Consider the following 16,412-nt stretch of genomic DNA (forward strand, 5'->3'; position numbering starts at 1 on the left):
ATGGAGAGTTTGTAATTCAAAGTCTGCTTGTGTTAAAGTGTTTCCTTGCATCCGGTGTTGATACAATACTGCTTATTCAATACAAATAGCATAAATATTTTAAAGATAACACTCTTCACACTATAAATTGATTCAAACACACATTTCAAAAATATATGTATATATTATATATTCACAATTTCAAAAATAAATTCAATCAATTTTTGCTTACCTGCTAGTGCATAAATTTTAATTTTTGATAATTTTAAAGGAACTTCATTTGGTGGTTCTCCACCATATTTTTCTTTAATAAGTCCAAAATAACCAACATAGCGGCTCTGAAATATCATAAAACAATGCATATTTTTTACTGGCAAATTTTCTTAATATTTAGAATATCTTATATGCCAAAAGAAAGTGTTATAAGTAAAGAAGAAAGAAAATTAACACGTTCGCTGCCTGCTGCTTATATTTTCAAGGGTTCTTTCCATGTGCCTTTAGCATAACCTAATATTTTTTTATAGATTTTGATATGATATCATACTTCAGTAAAGATTTTAGGAATCAAGTGTCTTTTACCACACAAAAGAAAGTGTCGGCTATTTGCATAATCAGTACAGGGAATGAACTGTGCTGAATTCATGTTCAGTAACATGCATTTTTGCACTTGGAAAATAGCAAACCCAAAATAACCTATACACTACTTGGTGGGATTGAATTAAAAATAACAGAAGAAAGGGAGTTGGAGTTATAGTATGTTTGAATATGAAATTCTCAGACATGTTGTAAGGAAGGCTCTGCATCCTATTAATGATTTATCATACATTTGTTTGTAGAGACAGGGATGTCATAATCCCAGTGTATAAGAGACTGTGAGACAGAACTTGGAATACTGTGTTCAAGTATGGAGACTTGCAACTAAAGAAAGACACTGAGCTTCTTGAAAATGTCCAAAGAAAGTCAGCTTAGCTTGTAAGATTGGCAAAGGGACATCCATATGAGGAAAAACGTTGACTATGTGGGCTGCTGAGTTTGGTAACGAAGCACCCCAGAGGAGACCTGATTGAGATGTATAAGGCTATGAGGAGAGAAAGTAGAATGAATGACGAAGTTCTCATTGTTATTAATTTCAGAACTAGGGACCTTACTTTATGGGAAGAGGTGTAGACTGGATTGGAGGAAGTTTTCATTTAGCCATCAAGTTTTAATTATTGAAATAAGTTGCCACCATGGGTGATTGATGCAGACAGTTGGAGAATTCAAGGGTCGTCAGTTGGTTAGGTGCTTATATGAGGAGGGAGTCAAATAGGTGGTTTGTTTTATTTTATTATTTGTTTATTATTATTATTCTAATGTGGCTAATACTAATACCTGTAAATAACAGGTCCTCCTCCATATTAGCATAACAGTAGCATAAGAAAATATCCTATGCATAACTAAGTTGCATTTTATCAATTTAACATCTATAAAAAATAAATAAAAAATAAAAAATTTATTTTATTTGTCTTGGTTTGGTTTAGTTTAGTTTTATTGGCGCATCAGCGACTAAGGCTATAATGCGCCACATATTTGTCTTGAACTGATATACATTCATATAAGTTTAAAGATAGCATAAGCTTTAGTTGTTGATGAAATTATCCATTACTTTGATAAGAACTGAAATAAGTGAAATAGGACATTAATTGGAAGGGAGGAATTTATAATTTTTTTTTTAGGAATTAGCTAGATATTAGCAAATTTCTACACATGGGAAAAACACCAGTGGAATAAGTTAATGGAAAAAAGACAACACAAAACAGGTTTAAATCTAGAGCACTGGCTTTAAGAAAGAATTGCCATTAGGACTTCTTAGAATCAAGATTGTTCAGGACTCGTTAACATTTAGTGAAAAGGAGGAAGGGGGAAATTTTTTTCATGAAGTTGTAGAGCAGATATCATCTATTCAGGGCACTAAAGGTGATACTGTTGTACACATTGGCACTAATGACATTAAGAGTAGATCTGCTGACTGACTTAACAAGTACAGGTCAATGTTAAAAAAAATTTGCAAGTTAGGATTAAAATTGAAAGTGTCTACAATTCTGCTCAGATATGATAGAAAGGAATACAGCCCCCCCATTAACGTAAAGGTTGTGTTCCGTGCAACTCTACGTAAGTCGGAATTTCCCTAAATGCTTACGCAGCACTTGCAAATTTGATTGAAGCAAAAAAGAAATTTTCTACGTACATGTAAATAAAATTATTTATTCAATTTTTTTATCTTGTGAGCAGGAAAAATTATAAAAGTGTACAAAATTACAAAAAGAGAGAGGAGACAGGAATAACATCAGCAAGTTTTGCCTTTCGAGCATCGTTGCCAGAATTAACTCTCCAGCTGATAAGCACGCCGCTGTGGAAGTTGAGGGCTGTGGAGATTTAGAAGAGGTTTTTTCCAACACAACCTTGTGGAAACCAGTGCAATGCTTGAACCTATTAAACCACCCGTTGCTTGCTACGAACTTGGCTTGGGGTTCGGCCGTACTTATCCTTAATATCTTCACAAATATTTCTTGATTTCGCTTGAATGACCATTGGACTTAGGGGCACTTGCTTCTGAATCTGATTTTCCATCCATATTATTAATAGCTTTTCCATCTCCGATGTTCTTTTAAACATGAACTGTCCCTTAAAATAGTATTCACTGTTGAAGCAGCGAGACTGAATTTCATGCAATAGATGACAAACTTCGTACTTCTTAATTAATCATCTTCATTTCTAAATCAATTTTGTTTCATTTCCTAACACTGCCAGCACTTGCACTTTACGTTGGTCCTTTCCTTTCCCCATTGTAATAAGTAAATAGGAATGAAGAGAATATTCTAAAAATTTATTTATGCTTTTTATATGATTGAAGATTTCAGTGAAGGGGAACTCATTTCACCATAATAATACCGTAACATAAAAACCCACAGAATTCCAGTTATTGGAATTATAGCAAATGCAATAAGATCGAGTTTATTACACACGTTTATAACAGATTGTGCTAAAAGAAAAGCCTAATAAACCAGAAAGTGCAAATTGTTTTTATTGTTTTTTGGTAGTTACCTCCAGAAATGTGTTTTATAAAAATATCACAAAGATGTCAAAACTGATTCTTATAACGTAACATATGATAACGACGAAAGTGTGGCGCAATTGCCATTGTAAAAATGACCTTTTAGAGAGATAAATAGCTTAGTTATACAGCGAAAAGTTCAACTTCCGTCTTGAAACGAATTACTCAAAAAAAAAAAAAAAAAAAAAAAAAAGTGTTATTGGGTTCAACATTACGATATTTTCATGATACCTCTGTTTATTCTTATGGGATGCAAAATACGTTTCCATGATTTTTTTTAAGTTTGCACCAGCTGGCAAAAACTTAGGTAAAGTCGAGTATTACGTAAAGTCGGGTAGTTTCTGTATATGATGTGAGCACTGTCGATTAATTTAGCATTGGAGAGATTGTGCATGGCTCATGGGGTAGAATTTTTCTCAGCATGGTCTGTACTGTTAACAGGAGAGAATGCTTCTACAGGGATGAAATCACTTAAATAAAAAAGGTAAGGTGAAAGAATATTTGCTGATGCTATTGAGGCAGTGTTAGGTGAGTTGGAAAACTGTTAGCTTGGGTGGAGATTCACAGACTAATAGATTAACAGGAGCCAGAGGCAAAGGGTGGAAGTTTCTGGGGATTTCAGGAAATGCTGGGAGTCACCATGAAACAAGTAAATAAATGGGTTGTAATTAGGGTAACTAAGAGTAAGAACAGGTGAATTCATGTTTGCATGTACACCCAAGGCTAGGAGTATAGTAAATAAATTGGATGAATTTGAAGGGCTGGTCAAGACATCAAAGACAGATATTGTTGGAATATCAGGGATATGGTGTCACATAGATATAACAAATGCAGGATTGAAATTTGAGGAGTACAATATGTACAGAAAGGATAGACACGATAGGAAGGGAGGAGTTATGCAGTTAGTTAAGGGGTTATATGCCTAAGGACTCTGATGACTACAATGAACTATACAGAGAAACAAACTGTGCCAGTAAATCGGAATGTCTAATAATGAAGGATTTTAACTTGCCAGATATTGAGTGGAACTTGTGGTTGGTCACTCGCACACTAGAAAGACTTTTGTGGATTTATTAGGTGATTGTTTTCTACAGTAGCATGTTCGAGAGGCAACCAGAGGGAATAATACTCTTGATCTGATTATTGGCAGTGATTATTCATGCATTAAGAATTTGCAGATAAGGAACCGCTAGGTGGTAGTGACCACAACGTACTGATCACAGTGAAACAAAGGCTACATGCAAAATGGAAAGCAACATCAGGCCCACCAGACAAGATTCCATACTCAAGAGCCCTGAATGCCGGCGTTGGTCTTCCCATGACCAACGCCGGCATTCAACCGATCTGTGAACAAGTCGGTAGATACCTTGTCCCTGGATGTACCTCCTGGTGGGGCCAGTGTTATGATGCTGTCCTGAACCTGCTGGCCTAGCCACCACTCTGCAGCCAGGCTGCACACACGCCATATTGGCGACCTGTGCCGGCTCTCTTGTCCGGCCCTTTCTATCCCACCCCGGCATGGGGTGGAGACGGTCATACTGTTTCCTCCCCTCCACGCCACCCCATTCTTCCTTCTGGCAGGGCATGGGCATGCCCTGCTGACACCAAATTGAGGCCTCCTACTCTATTGGCCTTATCCTTCCTCTTTTAACCTCCCCCCCAGTCTTCAGTCTCCCTCCCCTCTCTATCTTTACACAAGCGAATTCCCCCCCACACATAAATTCAATGAATCCAAATTAACTTACGGCCGTATTTCGGTCTTTATTTATTTATTCATCTATACATATATGTGTAAAAAAAAAAAAAAAAAAAAAAAAAAAATTTTTTTTTTTTAAGGACCTAGCCACTGAAATCTCAATGAAATTAGGTGGCAGGACCTGCCAGAGTGAACTAAAGACTACCGGGTACCTGGTCTGCCTCCATGGGGCGTAAGTGGGGCAACGTTGGGCCTCAGAAGAGGTCCAGTGGCTAAATGGCCAGAGGAACAACGGTACAAAACACCACACTTCCATAATCCACACACTTTTAAATCTCTGGCCTTCCCAGTGAACTGGTACACCCACAATAAAAGCAACGTGGAGATGGGGGAAATCCCTGGTGCTGTTAGACACTGAAAACACTTACACTTACACTCAAGAGCCCGTGCCCAGTTCAATAGAAGCAAATCTAAAGCCACGAAAGCCTACATTGACAAAACAATCAAGATCAGGAAGGCACCGTTTAAGGCAAGGCATGATGAATTCCCTCGACAACTTAATCCAATTGAATGGCTAGACTATATCACAAGATTTTAGCCAAAGTCAGTATCAGACCTTAAGAGCATTACAAAAAGAGAGCTTATCAAGGGCCATCAATGATATCCCACCAAGATCTTGCACCGGATATGATGGGGTCCCACAATTCATCCTTAAGAGCGTTAGTGTTTTCATGGTTGATGCACTCCTAGGAATCCTTAATGGAATCCTCACAACACAAAGTTTCCCAACAGCATGGAACCAATATATTGTCCAACCAATCCCAAAACACAAGGAGCAACCTGTTTCATAATTCAGGCCAATAATGAAAGCCCCATGTCTCCTAGAAGTCATGGAGAAGTGCCTTCTTCCCATCCTAACCAACCAGGTTCTGCATATGAATCATCATTCATTCACTAAGCCTTGAAACCCAGGTCCACCATTACCAACCTGTTGGCAACCACCAACACCAATCTGGGGCTCTACAAGATAGGGATGAGATGGCAATTGTTTATCTCGATATCCAGTCTGCATTCAACAGCATAGACATCCAGCCCCTCCTGCAAATTTGTGAGGAGGGATACTATATCAAAGGTAATATACTGGAATTCTTGAAGTTGCTACTTACAACCAGGGTCCATCACCTGACTGTGAATAAAAAACCACTCACAAGGAAAGTTTGTGTAGGTGTCCCTCTTAGGGTGGAGTTCTTTCAGGGCTTCTCTTTACGGCTGCCATCCACCCATTCCTGTGCCAGCAAACAGAATTTATCAGTTATGCAGATGACTTGAAGCTCCTCTACCAGATGGACGGGACCGCCTGACCTGATTTGGCTTCCGAAACCATCATTAACAGCCTTAAGAATCTGATTACATACTTAACAGTTTTCTCTTAGGATAAATCCAAACAAATCTGTACAAATGGTGTTTTCACTTAAACCAAACCCAACTCAACTAAACCTGGAAATCCATGGAACCCCCATCACCCCAGTAGCCTACCACAGTTATCTCGGCATTATCTTCGACCCTAAACTCAGTTTCAAACACAATGTTGCAGACATTCACAACAAGGTCTGCAGATCCAGATGGCTTGCCAAACAACATCTCTTTCATGTCACAGTCTGAGTACACGCTCCAATACACATACCAGTTTCTGCAGCCCGTCATCACCTACGGATCAGAAATATGGGTGTTGGCAATGAAAACCACGCTAAAAACCATCATATCTGATGAGTACTGGCTTCTTCAGTGGGTCTATTCAAGAATAAACTGCCACCCCTCACATATACTTCGGATATTACCAAAGTACTTCATTACAGAAAAGTTACGGAATGGATCTTCACCCTCCGCTTACTCATCACAATTAAAATGGAGGGTGAAATCAAAACACTACGTTTTTGGCAGATGTGCAATTGGAGGATCCTCTCAAAACCCTTAAGAGCCCTCCTCACTCTGTGGTGTGCAGGCCCAGGATAGGCGACAGATTCCTGCCCATGGAGATGCTCCACAACTTCCAGGAGATGGATGTGGACTACAAAAAGTTCATAGAGGACAAATCCTACAGAAGATGCATCATGAGGGAACAACTTTCGTCTTCAGCTATTTTTCTGCTGCATGATTTTTCATCATTTCAGCAGCAGAAAAATAATAACGTTGAGATTCAAAATTCAATATTAATAATTATATAACAATAATAATTATCCAAAACAGGACCGGCTAAAGGCACGATCGACACCCTCTCCCGAACTGGGCGTCACAAAATGCCCTGAAAATTCTCTGATTTGCTGTAAATTTCAGTCAGAGAGGGCACACCAAAAAAATCTAGCACAGGGTGGTGATTCTGATCCAAAATAATTATCAATATTAATTATATAAAAGAAAATGTAATAAATTTTCAATTTATCATATTTAATATAATTCCAAAAAGAATATCGATATCCATCTCTACTTAAATTAAAACATTAGAACTGACTCTCACTTCTGTCACTGGCAATTCTCACTGCATAAATGATGTTCAAGCATTCATCTTACCTGTATTTCTAAATTATTGGTCAGTATTGGATATAGCAAAGAAGCAGTTAGAAGGTGTTACAAGTGAATGTTCTTAGAATTGAAAGTAGGTCAACCCAAAATCCCAGAAAGAGGGATTAACGGTATCACACTTTTAAGAAATAGTATTGTAAAGTAAACCCCCGCAAATAGCGGGGGTTACGTTCTGAGAAATGCCGTGAATACCGAAAATGCGAATACTGAGTTATGGCTCCCATAGTAACAAAGGGGTTCCGTTCCAAAGTATGAAATATATAAGAAAATCTTTCAAACCAGCGCCTTTGCTAACTAAAAAAAAAAAAAAAAAAAAAAACTTATCCCGCCAGTGCTATCACCTGTTTCACTAAAGTGTTGATAAAGGAGTTTTGCCTTTTCACGAATAATGAGTGAACTTAAGGGAATTTTATTTTGAGTTCGGTCTTCTATCCACAGATTTAAAGCTTTTTCCATTTTTTCTAATTTAACATCACGAGTTACAGAGCAAATTTTTGAAGCAATTAGCGCGTTTTCACGGACACTACGGTGGATTTTTGCTTCAGATTTTTTGATTGATCGTACCGTTCATTCCTTGATTTTTAATGTTTTGCCACTGAGGAGACACTTTCACCATTAGAAATTTTGTCTAATAACTCAATTTTATTTGCTAATGTCATCACCTTCTTTGATCTTTTCACATTTCCCTTGTTATTCGTAGCCATATTTTTGTATGGGTTAGAAAGAACTTGTCCACGATAAAATCACTTTCTTCCGTTAACACACTCGAAAAAGTCTGTTCACTGCAAAACGGTAGATTTATCATTTTTGTAAGCATATCAATTTATAAATTGATAAATTTATTCAATTTATAAGCATATAAATTAAAAGCAAATGATGAAACCTTTCATGACAAGCGCATAGCACATATTGAACAAGGATTAGCGAGAAACATCCACGCTCGCGATTTTGTCACCCCTCTCCCCCCCACCCACTGAACACTGTTTTCACCGGGAAAGATAATTTTAGCCTCGCCCATGTTTTTTTATGGCGGAAAATGTTCACGGCACTTTAAAATTCATATTTTTTTAGGTTTCGTTTTTATATTAAACAAGCAACCACGAATACATGAAATACCACGAATAGCAGGAGTTTACTGTATACCGTACACATACAACTAAAAAGGGACTCGTTGCCAGGGGAAAATGACTCATATCATACTCTTGATATAACATAAATTGCAACTTAATACCTACTTAAAAGGAAAAGGCTACTTTACTGAGCAAAAATACAGACCGGGTCATTTCCACAAAAGAGTACAATTTCCGGTGAATTTTGGAGACGATGAAGTGTGCTTTATTGGTCAATTAAAAGGGTCAACAGACAACTAACATATTTTTAAAAATATATATGTAAGAAATAGCACAAAAAAAAAAAAAAAAAAAAAAAATCCAAAATGTCTGAAATAGCAATTCATTACGATTATTTGTACCCAACCAAAGCCCAACCATCTTTCATGTTACCTCGCAGGTGCCTAGTCTCCAGATGCTTCAATTTGCAGAAATTCAGCCTTTCTTGGCAAGAGCAACCCCTTTGTTCCCCTCACCAATCTCATTGCCCTTCTCTGTACTTGTTCCAGCAGCTCAACGATCTTCCTGAAATGAGACTCAACTCTAGACCTGTACGCTAGAAGTACAGATCTTCGGCCCAGCCAGGCCCAAGTCTGGAGTCTCATTTTAGGAAGGACGTAGAGCTGCTGGAACAAGTACAAAGATGGACAACGAGATTGGTGAGGGGAAAAAAATGTTTCTCTTGCCAAGAAAGGCTTAATTTCTGCAAATTGCAGCTTCTGGAAGCTAGGCTTCTGTGAGCTGATCTGAGTGAAGTGTATAAGGCCTCGAATGGTTTGAGCAGGCTCAATACTTGATTCTTTCTCTTGTTTAGATTACAAACCTGAGGAGGTATAAACTCAAATTGAGGAACGACAGTTTTAGAATCGATGTGTGGAAGTTTGACTTTAGCCAACAGTTGATTGCTGGAACAAATTTCCATCTGTTGTTGTGAAAGTTGATAGATAAATAAAAGGAACTGGACAAATTTTTATAGCAAATGGGAATGGATGAGTGAAATGGGAAGGTTTATTTTTTTTCCTTTTCTTTATAATAAGCTTGCTTTCTTGCATCATATGCCTCTACTAATGCTAATGATAATGCTAGTCTGCAATCAAGTTAGAAAGGAAGTTTGGCAAGCCAAGGAAGTTTAGGAAAAATCTTTGGTAACTTTACTTGTAAACACCAGAAAGGAAGGTGATGTGATGAATCACATTAGTTCATTTAATATCGATGGTTCAACTGTTGATGATCCTGCTCAGGTTGCAGACAAACTGAATAGCTATTTTGCATCTATATTCATACATGAGGTATTCTTTAGGGAAGAGGATGACAGAACTTAATTAAACTCTAATAGTGAACTAAATGATTTTGAAATAATGGGGAGGAAAGTGGAAGAAAAATTGTTGAAGTTAAAACATAAAAATGGCAAACAGAATAGATGGGATCTATCCAATTATATTAAGGGAGGCAGTAAGCAAACCCTTAGCTATAATTATGAGGGCATCTTTTGATTCAGGTCCCATGTGGACTGCAGATGTGTGAATATATCCAAATTCACAAATGGAGATCAAAGGGTGACATGATTAATTACAGACCTGTTAGCATAGCTGCTGTTCTAAGGAAGTCATAATGAAGTCATGCAGGACCATCTAGACAGGAGTGCAGTTGTATTTCAGTCACAGCATGGGTTTTTTAAGAGGAGATCTTGTCTACTCAATCTGATTGGATACTATGATGCAATAATAAAGAAACTGAATGCAAAAAATAATTTTGAAAGAAATATACTTGAATTTTGGAAAAGTTTTTGATATGTGCAACAGCATCAAAAGCACCAATTTATACACTGCTGTACAAATTGGAACATTGTGCATTAAGGGATGGTCACTGCTATGGATAAAGGGAGAATTGAGAGGGAAAAAACAGAATGGTTATCAAGGGACAGTGCTCTTCGTGGGCTAATGTTATTAGTGGAGTTCCACATGATTTGGTGTCGGCCCATTGTTGTTTTCTATATTATTACTGATATTCAGGAAGGTATATCAGGCTTAATGTCCAAGTCTGCAGAAGATACAAAGGTTGGCAGGGTGGTTAATGAAGGTATGCTGCTGCAACAAGATCTTGAAGAATTAGCCAGATGGGCTAAAAAATCTCAACTGAAGTTCAACATTGACAAATGCAAGGTACTGCATATGGGTAGCAGTAATTGCAGTGTAATATATCAACTGTGTGGTACTACCCAGCAAGGAGGTGGAAAATGAAAAGGATGTGGGGTAATTGTGCATTCAGATCAGTTCTCTGAGTAGTGGAGAGAGGTGGCCAGGACAACTCCTTGGGTTTTGTCAATGATATATAGGAATTTTGCTAGCAGGAATAAGGAGGTGATTATCCTTTTGTATAAGGCAATGGTCAGGCCACGCCTTGTATACTGCATACAGGTCTGGAAACCTCATTTTAAAAAGGACGTAAAGCTGCTGGAACGAGTACAGAGAAGGGCAATGGGATTGCTGAGGGGAACAAAGAGTGCTCTCACCAAGAAAGGCTTAAGTTTTGCAAATTACAGTGTCTGGAGACTACACATCTGCAAGGTGATCTGAGTGAGGTGTTGAAGGCTTTGAATGGTTTGAGCAAGCTCAATGCTGATGGGATTCTTCCTCTTGCTCAGATTATACACTTCAGTGGGCACAAATTCAAAATGAGGAAAGATGGTTGAAGAATATATGTGTGCAAATTTGTCTTTATCCAGCGAATGGTTGATTGCTGGAACAAACTTCCATCTCAGGGGCTCACATCTGGTGAGTATGGACTTTGGCACAACCAGGGTAATGAGCTGGATATCATCATTCTTCTCTTTCTTGGCAATTCCCTTCTACTTCTCTCTCTCTCTCTCTCTCTCTCTCTCTCTCTCTCTCTCAGGGTAATTTGGGAATTTTTTTTTTGGCTGGTGCAACATAAGCCTCAGTCCTTGCACCATATAGCTAATAATAATAATAATAATAATCTGTCATGGAAGTTGATAGCTTAAATGAATTCAAGGAAGAACTAGACAAACTTTTGGAGGGATTGAATAGGTGAAACGGGAAGTTTTTTTGGCTGATGCTGCATATGCTTGTTTTCTTGTTTATATGCCACTACTAATGATAACGCTAAAGAATGCAGTAATAGGAATGCTGGAAATTCCAGCATGTTTGTCCTATTTTAGTCTTTTTGGGAAGTTAGATGTCATGGCCCCAGTGGCAAAAATGTGCTGTTGTCCATTTTTGCTCCTTTTGGCCCTGAGGGTTGGCTTTACTACCTAGAGTTTTTGGTTCTGTCAGAGGGAGGCAGGAGTATTGTTGCTGGCATGACCAAGCAGGATTAAAGTTAGTGTTAGTTAAAAAAGGGAGACAAAGAAAGAAAGGTTAGTTTTTCTCTCTGAAAAATGCATACAGGTTGTAATTCTATCTACTTTTAATAAAACTGAAGATCATAAAAATTAAATATGAACTGTTTTAGGAAGAACGTTTTTGAAATCACACTAGGAATTACTTGGTGACGAGAATGCTTATCACCCGGGGCCCAGTCATTTGTGTGGATTAGTGTCAGAAGATTCATTGAAATCCATATGATATCAAAAATTATTTACAACCTTTGTTACTTCATCATATTAGCTAATCAGACTGGTTACACAGGATCTGCCTACAAACAAACCCATGCTGTGATTTCCATAAGTCCATTTCTGTTAAGAGGATCCTGCAAAATTTATTTTAACAGTGACTCCATTATTTTTCCTGTAACAGAAGTCAAGCTTACCAGTCTGTAACAGGTGACAAAGTTGGAAACACCTTCAATCTATAGGCACCCTGAAGCGAAGGATGCTTTCATAGTTATGGGAAAAGGTTTGCTTACCTCTTTTGTTGCTTCTTTTTTTTAACTGGAGATATCCCATCAGCCCCAGGTGCCTTATTTACTTTTAGCTTCAGCAATTTCTATTCAAACTTTCTTCTCAGTTACAACAAAATCATTTAGCATCCAGTTATAACTTCGGGTACTGTTCCAATCCATAAAAACCTCTTCACATATGAATGTAGATGCAAAATATTTATTTAATGTGGGGGGGGGGTCCTTGTTTATACTCTGGCATGACTGTCTGGTCAAAGGAGTTTATAATAAACCATGAATATAACGTAATGTAATTATCAACTGTATTTAGCAGTCACAGTCTTGCACCACAATCCACTCGGAGTTTGTGCCACTGCAATCTCACTCTTGACCACTTGGCTATATCAAGCCTTTAGTTTGTCAGCAACCTGAACAAGATCATCAAAAGTTATGTCATTCATATCTAGTGGGTCAATGTTTTTCATCCCTTTCCTGCTAGTGTTAACATAAGCAAAGAATCCTTTGCTACTTTTCTTTGCATTCTTAGTCAAAGACTTCTGATAATATGCCTTGGCTTGCCTAACCTCCTCAGTGATCTGATTGGAGACTAGTTTTACTTGCTGTAGGTGTAGTCCATGTCCCTTGCTAATTTATAATCATTCTATGCATTTTTCTTCTCTATGCACTGTTTGCTTGATGTTTGCAGAGCAATCGGGTACGGGACATGATACTGCCATGGGGGATGTCTTTGTGTGTGTGCGATGCAAGGAGTGTATCGATATCAGGCAACAACTCAGCGTTCTTGTGGGCCTATGTGAGAGCTTGAAGGACAGGGTGGATGCCCTCGAAGAAACTAAATTGAGGGGCCCATCAAGCTCTCAGCTGCCCACATCAACGCCAGAGCTTGCACTTGGGCATCACGTGACACAGAGACAACCCCCAAGGCAGAATGTGCTGGTCTCAAAGGAACTAGTAGTTGTTGGTGACTCTATTGTCAGGGAAACGGGGAACGTGCTTTGTAAAAAGGATAGGTGGAACAGGACCAGGGTATGTCTGCCAGGGGCAAAGGTTGATGACGTTGTAGAGCGAATATCATTTTTTAAGGGCACAAAAGGTGATATAGTTGTACACGTTGGCACTAATGATATTAAGAGTAGGAGACCGGCAGAATTACTTAATAAGTACAGGTCACTGTTGAACAAAAGCCGAGAATTAGGGTTGAATTTTAAAGTGTTTGCAATTCTGCCCAGACACGATAGGAGGGAGTATATGATGAGAGCCTTGTCAATCAATTCGGCCCTGGAAAGATTGTGCAAGGCTCAAGGGGTAGAATTTTCTTCAGCCTGGACGGTACTTGTTAACAGGAGAGATTGCTTCTACAGGGATGGGATACACTTAAATAGAAAGGGTGCAAGAATGTTTGCTGATGCTATCGAGCCAGTGTTAGGTGGGTCGGAAAACTGCTAGATTGGGGGGATACAAGGACTAATAGATTAATAGTAGCCATTGGCAGAGGTGAAAGTGATTCTTGCACTGCTTCTATTGGAATGAGCTGCAGCCTGGAAAATAAGATGCAGGATAGTTCAGAGACTGCTGGGAGCCATTGTGGTACAAGTAAACACATGGGTTGTGTTAGGGTAGCTAAGAATAGAAACAGGTGCAGGTATACTTGCGTGTACACCAATGCTAGGAGTTTAGTAAATAAATTTGATGAATTTGAGGTATTGCTCAAAACATCGAAGGCAGATATTGTTGGGATATCAGAGACGTGGTGTCACACAGATATAAGGGATGCAGAACTGCAATTTGGGGAGTACAACGTCTACAGAAAGGATAGACAGGATAGGAAGGGGGGGAGGGGTTATGCTATTAGTTAAGAAACACATAAAAACCAAGGAAGTGAAGCCAGTCGACATCGCTGGACAGTGCAGTGTTGAGTCAGTTTGGTGTGACATAAGCATTGGGAGATCAAAATTGAGAGTAGGAGTGTGCTATAGGCCTAATGACTCTGATGAGTATAATAAGAAACTGTACAGGGAAATAGAGTGGGCCAGTAAATCAGAGAGTCTTATAATGGGAGATTTTAATTTCCCAGATATTGACTGGAATTTGGGGGGGTGGTCACTCTCACACTAGCAGGGCTTTTGTGGATTTATTGGATGATTGTTTTCTACATCAGCATGTTTGGGAGGCAACTAGAGGGAGTAATACGCTTGATTTGATTATCAGCAGTGATTCTTCATGCATTAAGAATCTGCAGATAAATGAACCACTAGGTGGCAGTGATCACAGTGTGCTGAAGTGGGATTTACTCAAAGAGGTAACTACCATTAGGTGTAAAGGGAAGGGTTATTGCTTCTGTAAAGGCGACTACGATGGACTGAGACAGTATTTAAATTCTATACAGTGGGACCAACTGATGATGTTACCAACAGCAAATTCAAAATGGGAAGCATTCAAAGAACTTATCTTGTAAGCTACTAGGTTTAAATAACAACTAAGAAATATTGTTCAAGGTTTAGGCCAAAATGGATGTCAGATGAACTAATGAGGCATATGGCAGAGAAGAAAAATGCATGGGATACTTACAAATTAACACGACACAGAAGCCTATGATAGATACAAGTTGATATCCAACCAAGTTACAAAGGAGGTTAGGCAGGCGAAGGCAGATTACGAGAAATCCTTGGCAAGGGATGCAAAGAAAAACAGCAAAGAGTTCTTTACTTATGTAAACTCTAGAAGGAAGGGGATGAATCAGATTGGTCCACTTGATATTGATGAGTCAACTGTTGATGATCCTGCTCAGGTAGCTAACAAACTAAATGAATATTTTGCATCGACATTCACACATGAGGAGTTATTCAGCGAGGGGAATGCCAGAGGTGTATTCAACTCTAGCAGTAAGCTACAGAATCTTGAAATAACTGGGAGTAAAGTGGAGGAGAAATTGTTGAAGATAAACACAAGAAAGGCACCCGGGGTGGATGGGATCTATCAAGTTATATTAAAGGAGGCAGAAAAAGGAAGTAAGCAAACCCTTAGCCATAATTATGAGAGCTTCCTTGAACTCAGGGGAGGTACCCATACACTGGAAATGTGCAAATGTGACCCCAATTCACAAAGGAGGATCAAAGGCTGACAGAAGTAATTATAGACCTGTGAGCTTAACTTCTGTTCCAGGAAAATTAATGGAGGCACTGGTTAAAGAAGCACTGCAGGATCATTTAGACAAGACTTCAGTTATAGCTCGGACACAGCATGGTTTTGTTAAGGGGAAGTCTTGCCTGACCAATTTGATTGGATACTATGATGCAGTCACAAAAGAACTGGATGCAGGGAATAGCTTTGATATTATATACTTGGATTTTAGAAAGGCTTTTGATACTGTTGCACATGAAAGACTGCTACACAAATTGGAGCAGTGTGACATTGGAGGCAAATTGCTGCTATGGATAAAGGGGTGGTTGAGGGGGAGAAGTCAGAGAGTGGTAATCAATGGACACTGCTCATCGTGGACTAATGTTATTAGTGGAGTCCCTCAGGGCTCAGTGTTGGGTCCATTATTGTTTTCTGTATTTATAAAAGATATTGATGATGGTATATCAAGCTTAATGTCCAAGTTTGCAGACGATACAAAGGTTGGCAGGGTTGTCAAGGACACTACTGACACTATGCTGCTGCATCAGGATCTGGAAAGGTTGAGCAGATGGGCTGAGAGGTGGCAAATGAAGTTTAACATTGACAAATGTAAAGTACTACACATGGGAAACAGCAACCCCAGAGCAACGTATCAACTCTGTGATACTACACTGACAGTGGTAGAGAATGAAAGGGACTTGGGGGTGGTTGTGCAGGCAGATATGAAGTTCTCTGAGCAGTGCAGACGGGCTGCAAGAGTAGCTCATGGAGTATTGTCCATGATATACAGGAATTTTTCCAGCAGGGATAAGGAGGTGATTATTCCCTTGTATAAGGCAATGGTCAGGCCACACCTAGAGTACTGTATACAGGTCTGGAGGCCTCATTTCAAGAAGGATGTAGAGCTGCTGGAACGAGTACAGAGAAGGGCAACAAGATTTTTGAATGGAACAAAGGGGTGCTCTTACGAAGA

General features: G+C 38.9%; 1 protein-coding gene across 1 annotated transcript in view; it reads right to left on the bottom strand.

Moving 5' to 3' along the window:
• Window positions 1-16,412, bottom strand: part of LOC150082041 (phosphatidylinositol 3,4,5-trisphosphate 3-phosphatase TPTE2-like) — a 199,605-nt gene that overhangs the window by 36,754 nt on the left and 146,439 nt on the right. Inside the window, exon 12 of the mRNA XM_090380409.1 lies at window positions 212-317. Coding sequence (XP_090236535.1) covers window positions 212-317 — 106 coding nt within the window. The remainder of the gene's footprint in view (window positions 1-211; window positions 318-16,412) is intronic.

This window comes from Mastigoproctus giganteus, chromosome 8, assembly GCF_048544385.1.
Source record: "Mastigoproctus giganteus isolate SK-2022 chromosome 8, ASM4854438v1, whole genome shotgun sequence".
Taxonomy (NCBI): Eukaryota; Metazoa; Arthropoda; class Arachnida; order Uropygi; family Thelyphonidae; genus Mastigoproctus; species Mastigoproctus giganteus.